This window comes from Bactrocera oleae, chromosome 5, assembly GCF_042242935.1.
Source record: "Bactrocera oleae isolate idBacOlea1 chromosome 5, idBacOlea1, whole genome shotgun sequence".
NCBI classification, from domain to species: Eukaryota; Metazoa; Arthropoda; class Insecta; order Diptera; family Tephritidae; genus Bactrocera; species Bactrocera oleae.
In genome coordinates, this window is record NC_091539.1 from 7567156 (window position 1) to 7592574 (window position 25419).

General features: G+C 28.2%; 1 protein-coding gene across 1 annotated transcript in view; it reads right to left on the reverse strand.

Annotated features, from left to right (window-relative positions):
• The window catches only part of rsh (radish), a 285298-nt gene that overhangs the window by 50384 nt on the left and 209495 nt on the right, over positions 1–25419 (reverse strand). Inside the window, 1 exon segment of the mRNA XM_070109883.1 lies at positions 24272–24437. Within this exon segment, the coding sequence (XP_069965984.1) occupies positions 24272–24437 (166 nt within the window).

Consider the following 25419-nt stretch of genomic DNA (forward strand, 5'->3'; position numbering starts at 1 on the left):
TGCAAAGTACTATCATTTTAAATAATTAATTTATAAACGAATTTATGACAAGAAGTTATTTAAACTCTAAGCTTAAACTTAAATTTATTTTAAAACCGCGCTAAAAGTATTTAACAAATATAAAAAGTTTATGCTGTAATAAAACTTAAAAAGGCTTAAATTAATTTCAATAAAAAATTTGGATAATAAATTGTACAAAATTAATGACACGAAGTCATCTAAACCCTAAACTTAAACTAAAATTTATTGTAAAGGGCTTTACGCTCTTGAAAGTATGCAAGAAATATTTATTGAAAATTATTATCAATTTAAATATTAAATTTTATTAAAATTATACACAGCAAGCCATACAAACTCTAAGCTTACCTATCTATTGCCTAAAAGTATACACCATAAAACTAGTTATAAATATTTCCACATCGATTGCTTATTCAAAAGGCAGTTTTATTTTTATTTTATAACAAAAATATTTTTAAAGGTCTGTTAAAAGTTTGCTATAAATATGAAAGAGAAAATGTAGCCTAAAAGTATGCAACGACAATATTAGGCACTCTATTATATAGATTTCGGCTTTGCTATTAGAAAACGAGAATATTTATCGCTCTACAAGTATAAGTATAAAATATAACTGATCAAAGAGTACTACTAGTCAGACGTTAATTATTTCGATAAAATTGTGGTACGCCTACAAACATGCCACGCTAAATGCAAATATCGCTTCTTATCAGCTAACACCAACATTTCCCATAAAATTTAATTTAAAATAACTAGTTTAAATTTATCGCAAAATACCTTGTGTAAGTCAAATGATTTTTCTTTACAAAATCCCTTCCACCAAAGGCTATACAACAACACAACGTGAAAGGTTGGCACAGAAACGTAATTTAACCGCAAACTGTTGTCGTAAAAAAGAATTAATTGCATATAAAAAGTTGAATATAATAGTCAAATGTCGCTGCGGCTAAAAAACCTTGGAAGAGGGGTGCAGGGCGGCGTTGCTTATAGCGCTGTGACGTGTCCGAAGGTTATGCTTGCACGCTGTTACATTTATTGTTTACTATTTTGGTGCCTTAAACATTTTAAATAGCGCTTAAATGGTAACGCATGCATTGCGCCTAAAAGTGCGCTATAAAAATGTGTGGTTATTGTTTTTCAGCTGTTTCTTGTCGCTGTTTTACATTTTTTCCAGCTATTTTACTAACCATTAGTTGTAGCTGCGGTCAATTGCCCATGTAACGCTTAGTTAAAGAAGGGAAACGCTGGGGAAAAAATGTCTCACGCTAGCTAGACGGCCAAGCTGTCTGTGTTGTTAATTTTTTTGTATTACATTTTGCCGTGCTTCTACTAGCCATCGTTATTTCACAGACTCTGTGCCTCTTTCGACAGTCAATCAACACACACACTCACACTTTTGCTCACATTCGCAATCTCACTCACACTTCCACTATATTTGCATAATTTTCCATCATCAACTTGCCACTTGTCGCACGTCTCACATTACCGTTAAGTAATGTAACGTAGCGACCTACACAATATCGCTGGGTAGACGCGCCCGAACCTGAGCCTGCGTCTGAGCACGCGCTACGGGGTCGTCGCGTTTACATTAGTGCATGCGTGTGTGTGCCATGCTGCCAACGCTTGCGGAAAAAATTGCGACCGCATAATTAATTAAAGGCAAACAAATTATGGGTGCTCAAATGGCGGGTGAATCTGCGCACATCCAGTAGCTCGGCAGCTCGGCTGTTAACGGTTGCCGCTGCCATTAACGTGCAGGTAATGTCGCGAGCAGACACCGAGGCGCGGCCGTGGTGGAGTCAGACCACAGAATAGGTCATTGAGCGCAGACGATGCGCATTGGTGCGGGTCTGGGTGAGTCACGTGTGGCGCGTAGCGAAGAAAATGAAGAGGAATTATGAAAAACGGAGGCGTGTGTAGAGGGCTGTAGCTGACTGAAATTAAAAAAAGAACCGGGGTGGGAAATTACCAAATTCCGTGGCAGCTCGACTTAATGGCTGTGAGGAAGCAGCAAGCGTCTTATGGTGTGCGCAACCATAACGCGCGCGCACAAAAACAAAAGAAAAAACAGCAAAAGCCACACTCGCCTTCAACGCTGAACGGCCCTTGCGCGTTAGTCAGCCTTTATCGTAGCGGCATTTAAAATCAGTTATTATGCAAATGCATGTGTGCAAACAAGGCCACACACATTCATATATGTATAAAGGTACGCACACATTATTTGCGCTGCTCACTTTGCATTCGCTTGTCGCCTCAGTTCATTTCATTTCACTTTGCATACTTTCGGGCTGTCGTCTATTTGCTCGCACAGTTTTGCCGAAAAATTATGCAACCTGGTGTGCGTTTAAGTGAATTTGTTCTACAACAGCTGACGTTGTGAAAATATTTGTCGTGCGTGTATGTGCGCTTGTGTGAGTGATTGTGTGGCGAAGACAAGCAAATTTTCGTAGAATTAATTAAAACCAAAAAAACGGCTGAAAATGTATGAGAAATGGTAAAAGAGATTAGGCAGTAAGGAAAAACAAAGCATGTGAAAACAGTGTTCTCAGCGTGCGCAAAGCTTAAAGGTATTTACAATGACCATGTAGAGCTTGGTTACACGTAGTTGGAGATAGCAGCAACCTGGGAAAATTGTGCATATAATTAAAAAAAAAAAACCGAAAAAAATTTTTTGACATTAATTGTTTTACATATTTTGTTAAGAACAGTTTAAATAAAATTAGGTTAGTTTAGTTTTTTTAATTTAAAAAAATAATAAATATATCACCTTATTATGTAAATTTCTTAATTTATTTATTTTTTTTAAATTATTTAATTCATTTAATTTTTTTCAAATGCATTTTGAATTATTTTTAGCTAATTATATCACTTTCTTTATATATATTTTTAAACTTATTTTATTTTGATTAATTATTTTTCAACTGAATTTTTAATTATTATTATTTTACGTTAGTTTTAAATTATTTTTTTTAAATATTCAGCAGTAAGTTTTCCTGAAAATTAATGAACTATTTTTTATTCTCATATTACGCCGTAAAAATATATTTATTTTTATACATATTTATTTTTAATTTACCATCTATTATTTCAGAAATAAATTTTCTGAAAGTGAATGAATTATTATAAGTAATTAATTAATTATTTATTATTTAATTGTGCTCAATCGAAATTAATTAATGTTTTATTAAATTATTATTTAATTATGTTTAATTAAAATAAGTTAATATTTTATTCAATTATTATTTATTTTATATTTTATATTTGGTTTTTATTATTATATATTTGATGAATTTCATTTAGATATTATTTATAATTTAATTTATTCAATTTTGAAAAATAATTAATTATACCACATTTTTTATACATATTTTGAAACTTATTTTATTTTACTTTATTTATTTAGTTTAATTTTTGCAAACAATTTTTTAATAATTTTTAGTTAATTTTGATTATTTTTTTAATAGATAAAAATATTTTTATCTGAAAATTAATGAATTAATTTTTTATTTACTTATTTCGTCCCAAAAATGTTAATAATTTTTATACATATGAATTTTTAGTATACTATATATTTTATACATATGAATTTTTAATATACTATTTTTAATATACTATATTATATATGTTATTTAAATTATTTTTTTAAATTTTTATTTATATTAATTTTTGGCAGTAATAAATTTTTCTGAATTATTATTAAATAATTAATTATTTACTTATTATTTAATTATGCTCAGTTATAATTAAATATATTTTTATTTATATATAAATTATGCTTTATTGAAATTAATTAAAATGTTATTTTATATTATTTAATTAGGCTTAATTAAAATTTGTTTTATATTCTTCCTTATACAACATACAAATATATTCATTTAATTTTTCTTGAAAATTAATACATTGCATTCTTAATGAAGTAATAAAATCTTAATTTTTTATTTATTATTTATTTTTTTTTAATTAAAATTTAGTAATTAAATATAAAATTAAGATGAATATACAATTTTTTTAATTTAAAATTAATAATATTTTTTTTATATATTACCCAATTTTTAAATTATTTGTTTGGAAAAATAAATAAATAACGTGTTTTTCAGAAATATTTTTTTAAAACATCTTCTTAGTTATATTACTATAAAACTTAGAGTTCTTGATTTTTATATATTGATATTTATATAATTTTTATATTTATTTCATTTTAATTTTATGTTTGTTTATATTTTGGAAAAAAATTTTTTTTCTAAATTTGCCATACAAAATTTTTTCTGCTAATTAATGAATTATTATAAAAAAATTAATTTTTTATATATTTATTTATTGTATAATAATGCTTAATTAAAATTAATTAATCAAATTAGTTCTTAATTTTTTCCTTATACAATATGTATTTTCATTTAAGTGTTCTTGAAAACTAATGACTTGCACTATTATAATTAATAATATGTTTTTTAATACTATTACTTACTATTGAATTACTCTTAAAAAAATTTAAATTTAATTTTTATACGACTAAATTTATACAGCTATATTCAGTGAGTACTCTATATAAAATATTAATAAGTCAAAGAACTTCGCGTTACTTTAAGCTTAGTAATTATTAACAGTGCATACGTTTAGGCGCTATGTGCTGAATTGTTCGCGTTTTATCCCAAATATCTAGTAAAATTCTTTTTTAATCTCATTTCATTTTTGTGAAACGAACGCATATCTGTTAGCCGGTTATTGCCACATAAATGAGCTCACAAATTGTTTAGCAATGTGTTGCATACTTTCAAGCGACCATTGAAACTACATTAATAAAGAAACTACAAAAGCATGTCTCAATTGTGTGCATTGGCATTTGACGGCAATATCAGAGTTTTTATTAAATTATTAAATAGCGCTTCATATACTACACCTAAAAGCGTTGCATAAAGAGAACGTAAGGAGAAAAATAGAAGCAAACGCATGCACGCATTAAGAGACAATATAGCGTAGTGTACAATAAATCATGACATCTTTTAGGCGCTGAATGCCAATGTACATGACCACGCGTTCTGAGCCTGACTGGTGCGAGTTGATGCGGCAATTCAATGGCAGAATTTCAAATAAAAAACCGAAGATAAACGACGCGTAATATAGCTGTATACTGGTTATAACAAGCCAGTGACTGATGACCGCTGAAAGTGAAAGCGTTCATAAGTGGTGTGGGTGCTGTAAGCATTTTTGCCGCATTCATAAATTTGGGCAAAACAAGTGGTTTTCAATGGCAAAAGATAGTGATGGGTAGAGTTTTGAGAGAAATGAACATTGCAAACTAAAAATATCTATGGAATGTGAAAATTTCAAATACCATTGCATACTTTTCGACGTAGGATTGGCTATAAAAGTTGTTATGTTCGCATGCACTAAGTGCAGATTTCTATTTATAACTCTCTAATGTTATAAATCGCATTTGGTAGTTGCATAAAGAATTCTATTAAATATAAAAATTATAAGTAACTAAAAATAAGTAATAAATAAATTATTGCATACTTTTAGGCTATTGCGCGAATTATGTTTATTATTATTGGAGCGTAAATTTTAACTGTCAACTTTATATAGTATATTTGGTATATGTACCAAACTGGTGCTATTTAATATAAAATATCACTCAGCGCGCCTAAAAGTATGCTTATTAATTATTCAAACATTCACGGTTTGCGTTGTTTGTCGATTCTTTCGTTAATATTATGTGACTCTGAGCGATTTGACGCATAAGTCACGCAAGAATCAAAAATGCACGCGCCGAAAAGTATACCACTTTTTATGTGATAAATTCCTTTTCTTTATTTACACACCTATCAATCACCTGCTTGAGGTATCGATTGAAGTCCTACGACGTTTTTCATAGGGCTTATAATTTTCAGTGCACACTTTTAGGCGCACCATTGTTTCAAAAAACTTTTCCAATTTCCTCACACCCTTTTTGTGACATAAGAAATGTGCGCATATAGATTACATAGTTAACCATTTGCGGTTGGTTTTGTTATTGGTATTGCTCTTTGCTGCACGAAATTTACATTTGTTTTGCTGACACGTCACGCTTGCTGCGTTTAACACATTTATGCTGCTATTATTATTGTTGTTGCTGATAAAATTGTCATTCTTGGATTGCTCTCGAAATTTATCAGTCGCTTAATACCTACAGTAAATTTATAATGTCACTTTGGCTCAGCTGCTGGCTTGCTTGTTAACAGCAGAAGCCTACCCTCAGCAGTTAACGGTGTTGGAACATAAAAATTGTCGATTTGCCAAATGTGAATTAATGAAATGAAGGTGTGAAAAGCGGAAAAGCAGAAGAAGTCACGTATGCACGGCTGACTGCTTATAAATGGTATTATTTTTTTAGGTTTTTATATTTATCATACAAACATACACACATGTCGTACATTGAGGCCTGGGAGTATACATGTCGTTTAATGTTTTTTGCTGCGCATGACATAGCTGCGCCTTAGGCATTATTTTTATTGTTCTGCCTAATTGTGTACAATACTGCATAATCAATCATGGGGAAATCGTTAATTTCAATTAGAGTTTGTCTAAAATTGATTGCCTGCCTTTCGAAAGACAGGATATATAAATGTAAATTTGTATGCATATGTATATATGTGTGTAGGTGAACAAATTAAATTTAGCATACATTGTTTAAAATAAATTTGTGTAATGTTATGATGATATATATAAAATCACCAAAAAATTTAACATATTTTTTTGTTTTTTTTGCAAAACAAAAATTAAAAATATTTAAAAAAATCAGTGAAAAGCATTCAATGCTCGCATTATGTAGGTAATTTAATATATATTACGCGAAATATCTTAAATTCAGCTAAAAATACAAAAAATGGAAATGTACGCCTGGGGTTAGACTACAGTTGTGGCTTTTTTTGCGGTAAACGTACCGTTTTTACTAATTTAAACCTAAAATTTTAGTTAATTAGCGCTAACTTAGTATATTAGTTGTATCTCTTATAAAATTTTTTTTTTTTGTAATAAATAAATAAATTTCTTTATGATATAAAAATTAATATCAATATTTTTTTATTAAACATTTTTCGCACTAACGCATAGATATTATCTAAATTTAAATATATGTTAATTAAAATATCTAAATTTCTTGTTAAAATTAAGATAAATGAAATAGCGCCTGTGTTTAGACTACACTTTTTGCTAGCTTTGCGTCAAACGTGCTTTTTTTTATTAATTTAAACTTAAAACTGTAGTAAATTCGAGTAAACTAAATATGTTAAGTGCATATCAAACTTTTGTTATAATTATAAAAATATATTTTGTTTAGAAACTTTTTTATTAAATGCTTTTTATGTTATTTTAAAATTTACTACTAAATATTTTCATCATAATTGTTATTTAAATTTTAATATATATGCGTAAGTTACCTAAATTTCTTCTTAAAATATAGAAAATTGAAATATCGCCTTTGTTTATGCTACGTTCTTAGCGAGTTTTGGCTTACGACGCGCTTTTCTACCAATTTAAATTTGAAATTTGATTCAATTGTCACTAACCAAGTACATATATGTGCTACATTGGAAAATTTCGTTCTTGTTATAATTATTTTGTTATTAAATAAATTTTTTCATTTAAAAATATTTTTATTTTTAATATTTGAACTTTGATTATTTTAAAAATATTTTGTGCTAGCTACCAGTATTTCATTGCAAGCTAGTTTTTACAACCAACACATCATGGAGGCTTTCTTACTTTCATTACGGCAGTGAATTTCGTCGCTGCTGTTTTCCATTTATTTACCGCCAACTTTTAGCGCAATCGAAGTTTCTATATATGCAAATCTATATTCTACCTCCATATTATATGATGCCTTTACGTAGCTGTGCGTAAACATGCATGTGCAGTCATTTGTATATGCTCTTACGTGGCAATCAGTTTCATGTACATCTATTTACTTTTACACATGAAGTTGTATGTTTGTTTGCATGTATGTATATATACTTTGTGTACAATGCGTGTGTGTGTATGACCATCACAGCTCGTGCGTGCCACTTTTATCTACGCAACGCCAACGGGCATTCAAATGATGCGTGAAAATCAACACTGTTACAAAGTGAATTTGATAAATATGCTGGTAAAATATGTAGATGGGGTCATTTGGCATACTTTCAGGCGTATATTGGTTTTTTGCTAATACACAGTGCTTTTTACATATTAATGAATATTTGTGTGTGTGCAAAGTAAGTAAATTGCATAAAAATTATCAGTTAACTTCTTTTCTATAAATAAACTCTCATAATTCAAAAGTTTCGCTATTTCCAAAATTCGAAAACTTCTATTTTTTAAATAACAATAACAAAAAATTAAATTTTAGTCGGTTTAGTTAATTTTTTTTTTTAATTTTTATTAATTTATTTATTTAGCCATTTTTTTTTAGTGAATTATCCAAACTTATTTTTAGTCAAGTTTTGAAAATATTTTTTTAAGAAATTCGAAGTCCGATGTTTTTTGTTTTTTAATTTGGAAAACATGGCAATTTTCAAAAAATTATTTTTCTAAACTCCCTAAAGATAATTTTATTGAAGTTTAAAATAATTTTTTCTTTACTTCGAAAATATTTTTTTTCAAAGTTCTAAAATTTTTAAACTTATTATTACTTAAGTTTCGAAAATAATTTCGTCTTTAATTCGAAAATATATATATTTTTAAGTGCGAAATTAACTATGTGTTTCAAATTTCGAAAATTACTATTTTCAATACATTCTAAACTTATTTTTACTCAACTTCCGAAAATAATTTCTTCATTAATTCTAAAAATTTTCTTTCAAAGCGAAAATTACTATATTTTCCAAATGCGGAAACTACTATTATTTGCACTCCCTAAACTTATGTATTTTTATATAAGTTTCAAAAATTAATTCTTCTTGAATTCGAAAACATATTTTTTTAATGCGAAAATTACTATTAATTAATTTTGAAAATTCTTAATTTTAAAGCTTTTCAAACTTATTTTTATGTAAGTTTCAAAAATTATTTCTGCTTTAATCCCAACAATTTTTCATTCAAAATCGGAAAATTACTATGTTTCCCAAATTTCGAAAATTGTTTTTTTTCTGTCCCCAAATTTTATTTTATTCAAGTTTGCGAAATTTACTATATTTTCGAAATCGTGAAAATTATTATTTACAAAACTTTTTCTCTATTCAAGTTTTGAAAATATTATTTTCTTTAATTCGAAAACCTTTTTTTTTTGTGTGCGAATTTTATAATGTTATCTAAATTTCGCAAATTGTTATTTTTAAATTCCTTAAGCACATTTTTAATCAAGTTTTAAAAATATTTTCACTCTTTAGTCCGACATTTTTTTTCAAAGTGCGAAAATTACAATGGTTTTTTTAATTTTCAAAAATGTTTGTTTACGTAAATTTCATTTTTTTTATAAATATGTATAAAATAGGTTAACTTTGATTTTTCTCTTTTTCTTGTGAACAATTGAAATTATATTTATTTTTTCGTATATATTTTTAAATATTTATTTTAATTTAAGTATTGTAATATTGAAAATTTTGGAATTTCCGATATTTTTTTAAAATTTGTAAATAAATATTTCAATTCAATTACAAAGAATTACTTTGTGCTAAATATTTTTTAAATTTTTATTTTAATTTAAATATTATAATTTCGAAAGTTTTAAAATTTCGAATGTAAATTTTTGAATTTTTAAATAAATATTTTAGCTGAATTAAAAAATTTTGCTTCTTACTTAATATTTTTTAAATATTTATTTTAAGTTGAACATTATAATTTCGAAAATTTTACAATTTCCAATTTTTTTTTGGTTTTTAAAATAAATATATCAACTCAATTATAAAAAATGTTTAACAAGATGGTAATAACACAAAATAATTTAGTTCGCAATTAAAATATTTGCTTTTTTTGTGCCTAAATTTAATAAATCCAACAAAATCGCCGTTAAGCCGGCAAACTGTCTAAAAGCCACATGATAATCATAATTTGTTTGCCAATATGGCCAATCTGTTAAATGGCAAAAAGTGTCCCAGCGAGCAGCCTGTGCGGCGCACACACGAAACCACCGCCATCAATATGCATATACATGTAAACACATGTACATATGTATGTATGTGTGAACATGTTTGATTACGCATACATATGTGCAGTACGCAATAAATTTTGTTAAGCAAACAAAAAGTTGAAATGTACCAATACACACGCATATCTCTATACATACATGTGTAAACACATGATATACATAACGGGCGAGTTATTACAGTTATTTGTTCATAACGGCAAGCAGTGCAGCGTTGCGTGCAAATGTTTGTGGCATATATGCCTATATGTGCGTGTGTATGTGTGAAATTTATATTAAAGTACGTAGATGTAAACACACATATACTCATACAGCTGCATGGCTGCATGTGTGTACGTGTGTATGCCTGAAAAGCGGTTAGTTTTTAATTAAAATTGGTCTGTTTGTTCGTTTGGGTGTGTTAGTGTTGTTTGTGCATAAGGTCCAATATCGCTCTGCCTCACTATCACACTCACACTCTCTCTCTCTCTCTCTCTCTCTCTCTCTCTATCTCTGTGCATTTGTGTTTGTTTGCGTGTTTTAATGAAGAAAATGAAATTTCAGTGCATTCGCAAAGATTCCTATTTTGCAACACACAATCTACGAAAATTCACCTTTTTTGCTATATTTTGCAAGCGTGCCTCTCTGCCACACGCTCACACAGCTATATACACAGTTCTGTTAATTACACCAACAACTGTTGGCATAACTGTTATCGCTTGCATATCATCGAATATTTGCAATTGGGGGAAATCATAAAAACGAAAGTCATTTGCTGCAGCGGTAGAAAGGAGGCGGAAAGTCAAAGAAATGTAAGAGCCAAGAAAGGTATGCAGAATATTTGAGCTCGGCGTACAGGTGGAATGCCATATATTAAAATTATATATACGAGTATATGCTTGTAACTATGTATATATGTATCACTGGTAACGAGGTGGTCTTGATTCATTTGTCACAAAAAGCATTCATTAGACTTCTGTGTAAATCCACAAAAGTGGTGCTTTTTTTTAACTATTTAATAATGATTTCAAAAAAAATTAAATTTTAAATTTTTATACAAATATTTTTCTGTAAATAATTATAAAAATAATTTTCTGTAAATTTTAAAATTTTAGAACATATTACATTTTTGAAAATGTAAATTTCCAAGTATTTGAAACAAAAACTAAATATTTTTTTCTTAAGCAGTTATTTCTTTAGAAGAACACTTCTGTTGGATTTACAAAAGAACTTTTTTTCAAATTTATTACTAATTATTTAAAAATCATTAATACTCTACAAAATACTGTCTGTATGTAAAAAAAAAATAAATAAATTGGAAGAATTTACAATAAAAATATTTTTTTGAAAAAATTAATTAAAAAGAATTTCAAATTTATATTTTTATTATATTTTATTTTTGAACTACTTTTTTAATTTTTGAAAATTTTCATATATATAAGGCAAAATATCTGGCAAAAAGTTAACAATTTTAAGAAGACTAATTTATTTATTGCTTTAATTCTTTATTCAAAAAAAATTTTTTTTGGAAAGATTTAATTTTAAAAAACTTTAAATTGAATTTTTATAAATTAAAATCTTTAATACTCTACAAAATACTGTCTGTATGTAAGAAAAAAAGGAATTGGAAGAATTTACAAAAAATAATATATTTAAAAAAATTAATTAAAAACAATTTAGAATTAATATTTAGAAAAAAATTTTTTTTTATAAGTTTTATATTTTTGAACAACTTTTGTTTTTAATTTGGAAATATATCAAAAAAAACCAAAATATCTGAAAAAAGTTAACAATTTGAAGAAGACTAATTTATTTATTTTATTATTTATTGATTTAATTATTTAGTTAAAAAAATACTTTTTGAAAAGTGTTAATCTTAAAAAATTTTAAATTGAATTTTTAATAATTATTTTTTTGAAATTTTAAAAAATTTTAATATATTAAAAACTTTTGAAATAATAAGCATCGAAATATTTAAAAAAAGTAAAGTATTTAAAAAAATATTTCTTAAATAGTTCTTAATTTTGAAGAATACCAATTTATTTATTTAATTATTTTGTGATTTAAATATTTAATTAAAAAATAAAATGTTTAGGAAAATTTATTTAGAAGAATACTAACTTATATATTTAATTATTTATAGATTTTTTATTTAAAAAATAAAATAATCTGAAAAAATTACAGAAAAATAAATTTTTGTAAAAAATAATATTAATTAAAACAATTAAAAAGTTTCCGTTGCTCCAAAAAATTAATTTTTTAATACAATAATTAAATAAATAAATCTAAATAAAATAATGTTCTTCAAATTTATTATCTATTTAGGAAAAAAAATTATTTTCAGATGTTTTTTTTTCAAATATTTTGAGACATATATTTTCAATAAATTTAAAATGTTTACTGAAAACAAAGTCCATGTAGATTTTCTTTCCAATTAAATATTACTTACAACTTATACAATTTTTTTTTAAGTTTTTATTAGTTTTTGTTGTAAGATTTCTAGAAAAAATTCGTATAGCTTAAGAAAAATACCATGTTACTAAGCTCCCTTTCGCCTATATTTTTGGTCAGTCCACCATCAACTAAAACTTTACCCAAAAGTAACTTGGTGGTATGCCCTATGTTGCTTGTATTCCAAGACCTGAGGTGTATCTGAAGGACTCATCGCTTCAAACTATGCTATATGGAGTTGAATGCCCTGGGGAAGCTTAGAGGAATTATGTCTCCAGCTGTTCTCGAGCGGGCCAGCTCGTCGTCTTTTTCATTTTCTTCTATTCCTATATTAGCTGGTACCCAGATGATATGCTATTTACCGTGTTGCCTACTAAGAGTCTAGTTATTGCCTGCTTGCATAGACTAATGCAATGAGTATTAGTATCGGCCTTAATTGCAGCTTGGCTATTCACTAGAATGTTTAATGCTGGACTTGCTGATTAGATTAGAAGCCCATATGGCAGTGAATTATAGTCATTTAGTTGAAAAATGCTTTCTGTGTATAAAAGAAATCCTCTTCTGTTCCGCGTTCATCCTTTGATCCGTCAGTGAATATCTAGATTTCATCGTTGAAACTGCCCAGCACAGAACCATTGGTCTAGTCTTCTCTACTTAGAAATGAAAACGATATGACTTGTGGGGTCGTAAACCCCACTTTGAGGCAATGGCTCTTTTACAGGCGTTCCAGATTGGAAGGGGCTTGGAAGCCCTGGTCTCAATGTGCTCTCTCCAGTTTAGTTTTTTATTTAGAATAACTTCGAGATATTTGACAGTGCTTGTGAGTACAATAGTTATACCCCTTAAGGAGGGGACATTTTATTGCGAAGTTTTCCTCCTTCTTGCGAAAAGACAGATTTCGGTTTTTACGGTTTTTATAAAATTTTTGAAAATTTAAGGCTAGAAAAAATTAAAATGAAAGCTTAAAGCCTAAAAATTTTGAAATCCTAAACAAAATTTTGTTCTTTACACATAAAATATACGTTTTTTTTTATATAAAAGAAGGCACTTTTGGACTCACGCACACAAGCGCATTTCATTGATTCAAAATAATACGCCTGCAGACTGCTCATTGAGACGCAGCTCGCCCTTACGCACTTCACTAGCTTTGTTTGTGTGTGTGTGTATATAAACCCCATCATAAGCAACATTGGCGCCTAAAATGCCACTAGAGTTGAAGCACTTTAACTGAGCTTTGCTATTTTTATGTCTACTTTTTGCCGCTCAACACAACTTAAGGCCGTAGGCAAAGTGCGTATCAGCACGTACGTGTTATGATGGCTGCTTTGGTATGCATATTGCATACTTACAGGCTGCCAAGCCGTATACACAGATTCCGATAAGTTGATATAGCTTTGACATTGTTGCTGGTTCTACTTTGCGCTACATATTTCAATGCGTATAGTAAAATACCAGCGCGCACACACATATGTGCCAGGATGGTCGCAAAACTCATTAAGCGCCTAAGGGCAGATATCTTTTCCAATGAAAGCAACAGGCAGCTGCTATTTATTGTTGTTACTGCATGTGCGAAATAAGTTGGTAGTGAAAGCTGAGAAATTTCATAAAATACCTGAACGTTGTCGACATTTGCATGAAAAAAACGCACACACAAACAAACATATACATATAGCAGATCCGCAATTTAACAGCAAGTCATATAGGCTGTCAGTCAATGAGTTTATTGCATGCATACCGGCATACTCCATCAGTGATGGGCACATTGGTAACATGACGTCAAATTTTTTCCTTTGAATACACACACACGCACACAAAATCCCCCTCCACCTGAACACAGACTTCCTGCACGCACCCCGTTTGCTAACGGCATAGTTTTCATTGCTTTGCCAGCGCCGTATGCCAAGTCTGGTATGCGCGTTCACTGGAATGTCTTGATTGAATTAAAATTGTGGCCATGTGGGTTGACGACGGTGGCATAAAAACTGGCACAACCTAAAAGCGCGCTACCAACAATCAAAAGTCTGTAGTCAGTGGGCGCCAAGCTGTATGAGCGCGCCTCTAGCGTCTGTCTGTATGGCAGAAAGTAAGCAAGCAACTCAATACAGCAGAAAAAAGCACACAACTATTCAATTGTTGTTGTCTACAACTAGGCGCTGCACACTTTTCGTAATGACTGCCACCATTGCCGCGCTCATAACTGGCAGCGTAATTGAAAAATGAGCTGTGATTATTGATACACGCGGCCATTACTGTCTATTATTGGTATTAGTTAGCTGGCGGGTGCATGGTAAAAGACCTGATTGTGTGGCGACATTTCAGTGACCTTTAACGCACAGACGAACCTATATAATTCGTGCTACGCGGTGGTGGGATAAGTGTATAAAGTGTGTAGCGACTATAACGATGGCTTTTTCCAACTCATAATTGAGCAATTTTGTTTCCTGATAGCAATTTCTTGTATTAGAAATTCTCCCGAAATGAAAATGGAAACGGAAAAAAATGAATGAAATGAAATGTCTAACAAGCTTTAATTTTCAAAACTATAGTGTTTTTGATTCAAAAATTTATGAAGTTTTCACGATTAGCAAATAAATTGAGCGCTACAAGCAATTGCGTTCGTCTTCAGCACTCATTTTCGTGCAATTTTGATTTATACTAATACATTGGAAGACATTTCTGCTCTGCGGGGCAGCAAAGGGCCACTTTTTGGCATTACTTAGTTGACAGGAATTTCATTTTCAAGCATTTAACACGAGTTCAGTAAAAAAAAGGTATTCTTAGTATTAAACAACTGCAGTGCTAAAAGCTTTATAAGAAAATATATTTTTAGTACAAAAAAATTAGCTCTATTGGACTTTGCTGTTGAATTTGTTTAGCGACTTTCATTAGTATATCTCCTGCCTCAAGTAATAAATAAAATAAAAACTTTTTAGTACACTTATTTTTGTACTAAATTTAAAATTGTTTGATTTATTTTTTCATAAAAGCTTCAAAATATTTTTCGGTATAGAAAAGTTTGGTCTACTACAATTTTTATGCATAATTTTTAAATGCTTCAATTTTTAGTACACAATTTAGTACATTTTAAGGCATTTTGGCATAACGTAGTTTGCAACTATTTAGTAAGCAAAAGTATTCTTCGTACAAAACCAATGCAGTGTTAAAAACTTTATTAGAAAATATATTTTTAGTACAAGAAAAATTAGTACTAAAAACTTCATTGGGCTTTGTTGTTAAACTTTTTTAGTGACTGTTTTTATACTCTCGCAACATGCTGCCACAGAATATAGAATTCCTTACCTGTTGTAAATAATTTTTTTTTCAATTTAAAAAAGTTTTCAAACAAAAAAAATTAACAAAAAATGTTATTCTATAAATTATTATTTAAGATATTTGCTTACAAATAAAATTTTTTTATTGAAAAATTAAAAAAAAATTTAAATCTTTTCAAAAAAAAAGTCTTTTAATATTTTTTGTTAATGTTTACATGTTTCCAAATAGTAGTTTTTTTCTTTGTCAAAAATAGTTTTTTTTAACTGTCCATTTCCAAAATGCCCTTATATTTTTAAATTTTTTGTAAAACAAAAATTTCATAAAATGCATACCGATTTTTGTTTTGTAAATTGACTTATGTTTTTTCTTATAATTGCAAATGTTTTAAATTAAAAAATTTATATTTAGTTTAAATTTTACGAATAATAATCAATTTCCACAAAAAAATTTTAATTCACTAAATATTGTTAAATATTATTAAATATATAAAATATTTGTTTCTTAATTCTAAAATTTTAAAATGCTTTTAGTGAAATATTAAGAAAAAAATTTATTTTAACTGAAAAATAACCTTTGAATATTTTTTTGTTAATTTTTAGATGTTTAAAATATTTATACTTCTCTCATATCAAAAATACTTATTTTTTAATTTTTCGATTCAAAAATATATATTTTGAATTTTTGAAAAACAAAAATTTTATAAAATGCATACCGATGTTTTTTTAAAATTTACCAACATTTTTATTTGTCTAAGTTTAAAAATTTTTAAATTACAAAACCAATGTTTTTGTTTGTAAATAAATAGTTTTTAGTAAACTAAATTTTTATGATTTTTGTTTAAGTAAAAAGAAGTTCTAATTCAAGAAAAAAAAGGAAAAAGCAATTTAGAAAAAAATATTTGTATGATTATTATAAAATATATAAAATATTTGTTTTAAAATGTTTTTATTAAAAATTAAAAAAAATTATTTTAATTGGGAAAAATTAAAAATTAAAAATTTGTTTGTTAATTTTAAAATGTTTTTAAATATTCTTCTGTTCATATATTCAAAGTGCTTCTTTATTAACTTTTCACTTAAAAAAAAAATTTTTTAAGTTTGTGAGTTGTTTTTTGGCTTCTGTATTAAGTTAGATTTTGCTTTGCCCGCAATCCTCTCCACACTCCTCCCACCATCTTTGTTCATGTTTTGTTGCGCATACCTAGTACATAAATACCAATACGTCAGCTGCAAGCAGCAATCATATAAAATAAATACGGAAATACTTGTGTGTGGCAAAATAACAACTAAAAAGAAAACGCCAATTGAAATCGCAGTGAAAAGGTTCTGAGACAATGTTAGCTTTGTTGCATGGGCCAAGCTTGCAGAGGACTTCAGTGTCTGTGTGACACATACACAACTAAAAACAAAGCATGTGCTTGTATGTGTGCTTATGGCTCACATCACGTACATCCCATAAACTAACAATATCACTCGTCTGGCCATACGGGCGCTTTAATAAAGAAACGCTCACAAAACACACACACACACACAGAACTCGTAGAAACATCAGTGTGAACACACAGCACAAAACAACAGAGCTGCGGAATCAAGTAACGTAAAATATTGCTTGCAGTGTCTACGCGGGCAAAACCGCGCTCAACTACGAGCGCACGAACTCGGCATGGACCTGTCGTGAGCTTACAAATTAATTTGTCAGCCCCATTGGAGTTGCCGCACCGCTGTATATAGTATATTGCCGTCTTAGTTGCCTGCTGGACATGTGCTTACCTTTTGTTTTGAGTTTGCTACCATTTCCATGTGCGTCGCCCCGCCCCACTACGCCAACATTTCATGTTGGATATTTATTTATTTATTATTGCAACAACATATTGCAAGTGTCCTCATATGCATATTTTTTGGTTTTTATTTTTATGGTGTTGCAAGGAGTGGTTTGGTGCGCTGGGCCGTGGGTGGAGTTGGACAGTAAACCAGAAATTACGATTTATTTGCGCGCAGCTGTGCAAATGCACATGCTGCATATGACACATACACAAGTAACAAAGTAGTGTGCATGTAACGGGAAATTTATATTCATTAAACTTTAAGGTGCTTTAGAGCAATCGTGGCTGCTAGTGTTCTATAAAATAACTGTATTGTATTGAAATTTAGATTTTCAGTATCTTAACTATGGATTTTGTATGAAGATTTTAGAAAATAATGTGATGATTTTAGAACTAATTTTTAGAACAAAAAGTTTTAGTACTAATTTTTAGAACAAAAAATTTTAAAACTAGTTTTTAATACGAAAGATTTTAGTACAAATTTTTAGAACAAAAATTTTAAGTACTAATTTTTAGTACCAAAGATTTTGGTATTTATTTTTAGAACAATACTTTTTCAAATTAGTTTTAGTAAAGTCTTGAGTATTAATTTTTAATTTAAAATTGGTTAGTACTAATTTTTGTACAAAATATTTCCAAATTACTTCTTAGAAAAAAAAGCTTTTAGAACTACCGTGTAAAGAGTTTTTGAATTGCCTGTTTAGGGTTTAGTTATGTAATAACTTCCTCTAAAAAAAATTATTACCAATTCTTAGAACAAAATGTTTTAGTACGAATTTTTAGTAAAAAGGATTTTAGTACTAAATTTTAGTGCAACACCATAGATTTTCAAATTACTTCTTAGTACTAAAGTCGTCAGTATTAGTTTTTAGACTAAAATATTTTAGTACTAATTATTTGTACAAAATGTATTCAAATCAATTTTAAGTACTAAAATTGTCAGTATTATTGTAGTTTTAAGTTTAAAATATTGTAGTATTAGTAGTAGTACACAAGATTGTAATATACATTTTTAGTAAAAAATACTTAAGTACTTATTTTTAGTACAAACATTTTTTGTACTGATTTTCAGCACAAAATATTTTAGCATACATTTTACACAATACTTTAGTACTAATAATTATAAAAGAAGTTTTTTAAATTACTTTTTAAGTTCAAGTTCAAGTTTCCAGTAATAGTTTTTAGTCTGCAAGATTTAAGTACACATTTTAGTTGAAATATTTTGGTACCAATTTTTAGTACAATTTAAGAACTTTTTGTACACAAACATTTGGTACTGTCTTTAAGTACAGAACAACAATTTTACAAAAGATTTTGGTACTATATTTTATTAGAGAATATTTCAGTACTAATTTTTAGTGCAAAGGATTTGAGCACAGTTCCTTGCTACAGAAGAATTTAGTATAAACGATTTCGCTACAAGATTTTTATACTGATCTTGGCACAAAAGCGCTTTAAGTACTAATTTGTGATTCATAAATTTTTAGTACTATTTTTGGGTAAAAAAAAAACTTTTTACCCACAATTAATTCTTGTGCAATATTTTTTGGCATTTTGAGTACTAAAAATTTTAGTACTTTAATACATTTTTCCAAAATTAAAAAAAAATAAATTTTATTCGTGAAACCATTATGCAATTCAGATCTTTGCTGTTCGTCACAACCTTTTTAGTGCTATCTTTTTTTATCAAATGCCAACATGCCTCTCTTACTCCCCTCCCTTCTAACTACCATATTTACCTTCTGCATTGCAGTGTTCACATATTTATCTAGATGAAGTACTAATTTTTTATTTGCCACTGCCAGTCAGTCCACCATTGTTGCTTTGCTGAAGATGCAATTGACTGCAGTGTTGCCAACACAATTACAATAAAAAGTGTTTGCCTGTTTCACTTGGCGGCAGCGCCGACCTATAAACAAAGTTATAATATATGGCTAGCCATTCCGAGCACACACTTTTACAGACATGCAGCACCGAACGTGTGAGAAAAATGAGGCTAGGCAAACAAAGAGAAGAGCTCTTATGCACACAGGCATATAATATGCTATAAGCGTATATTTAATAATATAATATATAAATTTACGAAAAAGAATTTTGTACCAAATTTTTAGTTTTTTGTACTAAATTTACAATGTTTGGTTTGTTAAAATTGTTAAAAAAATTAAAAGTACAAAGAATTTTCGTCTTTTACACATTACCTATATATATATATTTTTTAAATTTTAGAAAACTGGTTAACAATGCCTTTAGTACTAAAGTTTAGTTTTAGAACAACATCTCATAAGTGCAAAATTGTGTGCGAAGGAGTAATCAATTGAACTTTTTTTTAATGAAATACAGTTGTAAAACATAAGTTTTTTAAATCATAATTTTTATGAGTACTAAAAATAGTACTAAGAGTTTTGGCGATGCTTGTTTTTAGATGAAATTCTGAAAATTCTGATATATTCTTCAATTTATTCATATGGGCAATTTTCAGTACAAAACATATTTAGTACTAAAAATTTTCTGAGATATTTCAGTCACTTTATTTCACATTAGAATTTTTTAGTACTAAAAGTGGAGTACTAAAATAGTACTTAAATTTCTTGGATATGTTTATTTCAGCCTTATCTCTGCATATGTAAATATAGTTTTCATTAAAATGTGAGTACTAAAACAGTACTTAAATATTTTTGAGATGTTTATTTTAGTATTAGTTTTACACAAGTAAATACATTTTTCATTTAGGGCATATTAGCACTTTTTAGTACTAAAATGTAAGTACTAAATTAGTACTAACATTTTTTAGATGTTAGTTTCTGTTGAAGCTCATCATTTGATTTATGTTAGCAATTTTTGGTACTAATAGTTGAGTACCAAAACAGTACTAAAATTTTTATGAGCTGTTTATTTCAGTTTTGGCCCCGGTATAGGTAAGAATATTTTTAATTTAATGCATATTGGCACTTTTTGTACTAAAATGTAAGTACTAAAATTAGTACTAAATTTTTTAAATCTTTATTTAAGTTCATGTCATTGTTCATTCATTCTATATATATTACTATGTTCATGCATAAATCTTCATTTCATTCATGTTAGCAATTTTAAGTACTAAAATTTGAGTACTAAAAAAATTACTAAAATATCTTGAAAGCTGATTTTCATCGAGTAACGTTTTGTTTTATTTCAAAAGCTTTCTTATAGTTCTTAGTACTAACCTGGGTGCAGCAAATTTTTACATAACCAGCTCTTGTGCCCAACTGCTTACATACATATGTACAATTTTGTAATGAGCGCACGTTTGTGTGCAAACAAGCAATACAATTAGTGCTGCTTTACACATGCCGCCTGCAGTGAACTGTGCTTTCATTTTTCAACTCTCTTACCATTTTTCATGCTCGCTTGCGCACAATTACGCTGCCAACTAACGGCACATTAGCAGCAGCAATATTATAAGCGCACATTCCTACAAGTACACATACAAAGCATGCATTAATAAAAATGCAGTTGGCTGCCGGCAGTATAACGGTTTTTACTTTTTTACGTCTGTGTGGGTGTGTGTATATATGTTATTGTTGTAGTTAAATGCATTAGGGCTCATTATGTTGCAAATGTCGCGTAGTTAACGTGTTTGTTTTTTCTGTTTTTCTTATTTTGCTGAATGATACAACAGTTATATAAAAAATGCATATTACAACAGTGTCTGCTATTTATTTTCGCACACATGTGCGCCATACGCCAACACACCCACACAAGCAACCGATATTTAAGTTAAGTGTTTTGCACGTCTTAATTGTGTTTACCTTCTATAATGTACCAAATGCATATGTGTGTGTGTGTGTGCATGTTGTGCGCTTTTATTTTTAATTCGTTAACGTGTTGTATATTTTTGCCTTGCTTTGTTTTCGCTTTGACGCAAGCGAGTAGGTTGGCAAGCGGGCCTGCAGGTAGACAATGCGCTGCAGCAGCGCTGTTAAGCTGCTTTCATAATTAATGTCATCACTAGTTATTCCTTTTGCCTTCATATGCTGACCGTTTGGTGCGCTACTCCGCAAGTTGCAGTTGAGTTAAGGCAATAGACGTCAATTTAGCATAAAATATTACTTATACGTCATGGCGGGTTGGCGTTGCGTTGCTTGCAGTTAGCACGTAAATGTGGTAAATTCATATTGTGAATGGTATTATGTGCTATTTCTGTTGCAAAGCATGCTTTGCTAGGGTTATTTCAATGCCATATGCGTCAAAATGTTGCGCATACGTCACGGTGTACGTGAGATTATGAATATGGTAAGGTTGGTATTTGTAGAAATATTATCGGGTTTTATACGCAAAATTAAAATTGTAGCAGCTGTTGGTAAGCTTGAATTGCGAAGTTATGAAAAAATAATTTTTTTCGTACTTTTTCGAAATATTATTATTTTTTTTATTTTAAGAAAAAATTATTTTTTTCTTATTTTTCGAAATATTATTATTATTTTTATTTTAGTTTATTTAGTTTTTAATTTATTTGAAGTAAAGTTTGAAATAATTTTAACATTTCTATGATAATTTGGTGCTTTTTAAAAGCTCCTATTCGTATTTTTGAAATCTTGGATCAGTTTGAAAATGTTTAATATTTTATAACAATAATTGTTTGTTCTTAATTTATACAATTTTTATTTTTTAATATAATTTTTATGTTTATATGTTTATATATTTGTTTATTTACTTTTAATTTTATAAATAATGGTTTTGAATTTAGTATAATTTTTTCTATGAGTTTTTTGAAATTTATACTTCAATTTTAATTTGGATTATTATCCTTAATTTTTTAAATTATTTGCTGTAATTTTTTTTTTATTTAAATGTATTATTATTTTTTATTTACTTCAATTTATCCTTACATTTTAATTTTAGTTTAGAAATTTTGTTTTATTTTTGAAACATTCTATAATATTGTTTGGTCATATATTTTTTATGCTCCTTTTAATATTATTTTTAGTTTTTGTTATATTTTTAGTTTTATAAATTATATAATGTGTCTGAATTCTTTTTTCACTAATTTTTAAAACTTTATTCTTTCTTTTATACATTTTTAACATATTTTTTGTAATTTTTGTTTTTACGTGCACTTTGTTATAATAATATTTTATAAATAATTTTTAATATTTTTTTAATGTCGTTGTAAATTTTATAAATAAAGTTTTAAGTTATGTTGAATTTTTTGAAATCAAGTTTTAAAATTTAGTCTTTACGCATTTTAATTTATTTACATTCATTTGAAAGTTTATTCCACCAATTCCTTATTTTGCTATTACCCATTGGCGTTCTTTAAAGCGTTAAGCGCGACTGACCGCTTGAGTTCATAAGAAGGGTAAAGAAAACACGAGAGAAGGCACATGACGCATAAAAGTCTAAAAAAGGGTGAGAATCAGAGCGAGTTAATGCCGGTCAATGAGCGTGATAAAGTGGCCAGACGAAGCAGAAAAACAAGAAAAATACAAATTGGTACGAATGGTCAACAAGAATTTCCGCCGTGAAAAAAATAAAACATATTTTTTTGAAGAGCAGAGGTATTTTAGTGTGAGTGAAGCCAATTGAGAAGCAAAAATTTTAATGTAAAGTATATTTGTTGTAATTTGAGACCTAAAAGTCAAAAGTTTTATAAAGAAAAAAAGAATTATTAAATAATATATTACTAAAATATTTAGTGTTATTATTTCAAAATGAAATTTTTAGTACACTTAAAACTTCATTAAAATTTTTTTAAGGCATTAAATATTATGTATTTTTCTTTTGTATTTAGATTTTTTAGTACATATTTAGTACTTAATTTTTAGTACCAAATTATTTTAGTACAACATTTTTTAGTAAAGAGTTTTTGAATTTAAGGTTTATTATATAATTTTTAGTACTAAAATATAAGTTTTTCGACAGCCTTTTGTATAAAAAGAATAAGTTTACTTATGGAACTACTTTAAGTACTAAAGTCTTTGTACTAAACATTTGAATTTTACGAAATGGCGGTATCTACATATAGTATTATGCATTTTTTTTTACTAAAAATTGAAGCATTCGTAAACTTGTTTACATGTTTTCATATTAAATGTTATTGCTTAATTATTTAAATTTTATTTTCAATTGCTTTTTACGTTATTAAGCCAAAAGTGCAGCTTTCGTCATCTCTATATTTGAAAATTTATGCTCTTTAGTGACTCTTGTTTAATTTCTTAACCGTTGAATAGAGAACGCAGCTTTGTAATAAAAAACGTTTCCAACTGTATTACATTAAGTTCCGCGCATAACGGGAATTCTAAGCCGCGAACACAAAGCAATATTCGCTTTGTGCTATGGTCGCTTCTCCCTCCTCACTCTCCACTTTGAGTCAACATTTTTTTATATTTAATTTTAGCACTCACCACCAGATGTCTGGCGTATTTTTCAAACATTTCTTTCATAATTTTTTTTCCCGCGACTTTTTCTTTTACCAGTAACATGGCGCTGCGAATTCTTTCCCTTACAAAGGGTTGGGTTAAATATCCACGTCTAAGATTTTAATTTAAAAAATTCAAGCAAAGTTAACGCGTAACTTTCGCTTTGAAACTCATACTCCTACTACTATATACATATGTATGTACATATATTTATATAAATATGCTCATGAGCGTACATACCTGAACATGCCTGCGGCGGCAATGGGAAAATTAACGTTGTTGAACTTTTTCGTCTCGCAACGGCGCAACCGAGTGATTGTGGCTTGAAGCTTCTCAGCTGTTGCATAAAATCGGAGCACTCCATTAGGGCAACGTCTGCGAAGTGCAGGTCGCAGAGTATGTGGTTCTGTAAGGGTAGAAAGGTGAGAATTTAATCTAAGCAAAAATGTGGTTGTGCAGATTCTGGTTGAGTTGTATTGCTTTGTAATATACAAAAGTTAAATTTTTTTCTTACATTTCCTAAGAAGTGTGTTGCCGAGTGCATTCGAAGTTGTATGAAAATGTTTCGAGTTATATAATCATGTCTAATAATACAGTAAGCTATTTAATTATTTTGCAAAATTGTGTACTAATTTTAGTACTATGTTTAGTACTAATTTTTTCGATAATTTAGTATAATTACAGCCTAAATTCTTTTATTTGCAGTAATTTTTTAAGTATTAAAGAAAAAATGTTTAATACTAATTCTTTTCTAAAAATAATTTAGTGATATTATAGCCTAAAATTCTTTTTTTTACAATAACTTGTTTAATTATAAAAGAAAAAATACTATGATAGCCTAATAATATTTTACTTACAATAATTTGTTCACTGATTAAGGAAAATATATGTGCTAAATTTGAGTACCATTTTCGGTGCTAAACTTTTTCGATAATTTAGTACCATTAGTCTAAAATATTTCTATTACAATAATTTGTCCAATTCTTAAAGTAAAAATATGTACTAAATTTTAGTACTAATTTTTTTTGGTAATTACAGCCTAAAATTCTTTTATTTACAGTAATTTTTCGAATAATAGAAAAAATTTATACTAAATTTTAGTACTATTTTCAGTACTAAATTTCTTTCGGTATCTTAGTACTATTATATCCCAATATAGTTCACTTTAACAAAATCTTTAAATAGTACCAAAATGATGTTGATAAATTTTAGTACTACTTTCGATAAATTTTAGTACTACTTTACTACAATTTAAATATGTTTGTTGTCTTAACAAATATCTCAGTACTAAAACTTAAACATTAAGTACCACAGTTTTCAGTTTTAGTACCAAAATAATTTTTTAGTACTAAATATTTTTGTAGTACTAATATTAATATGTGTTAACT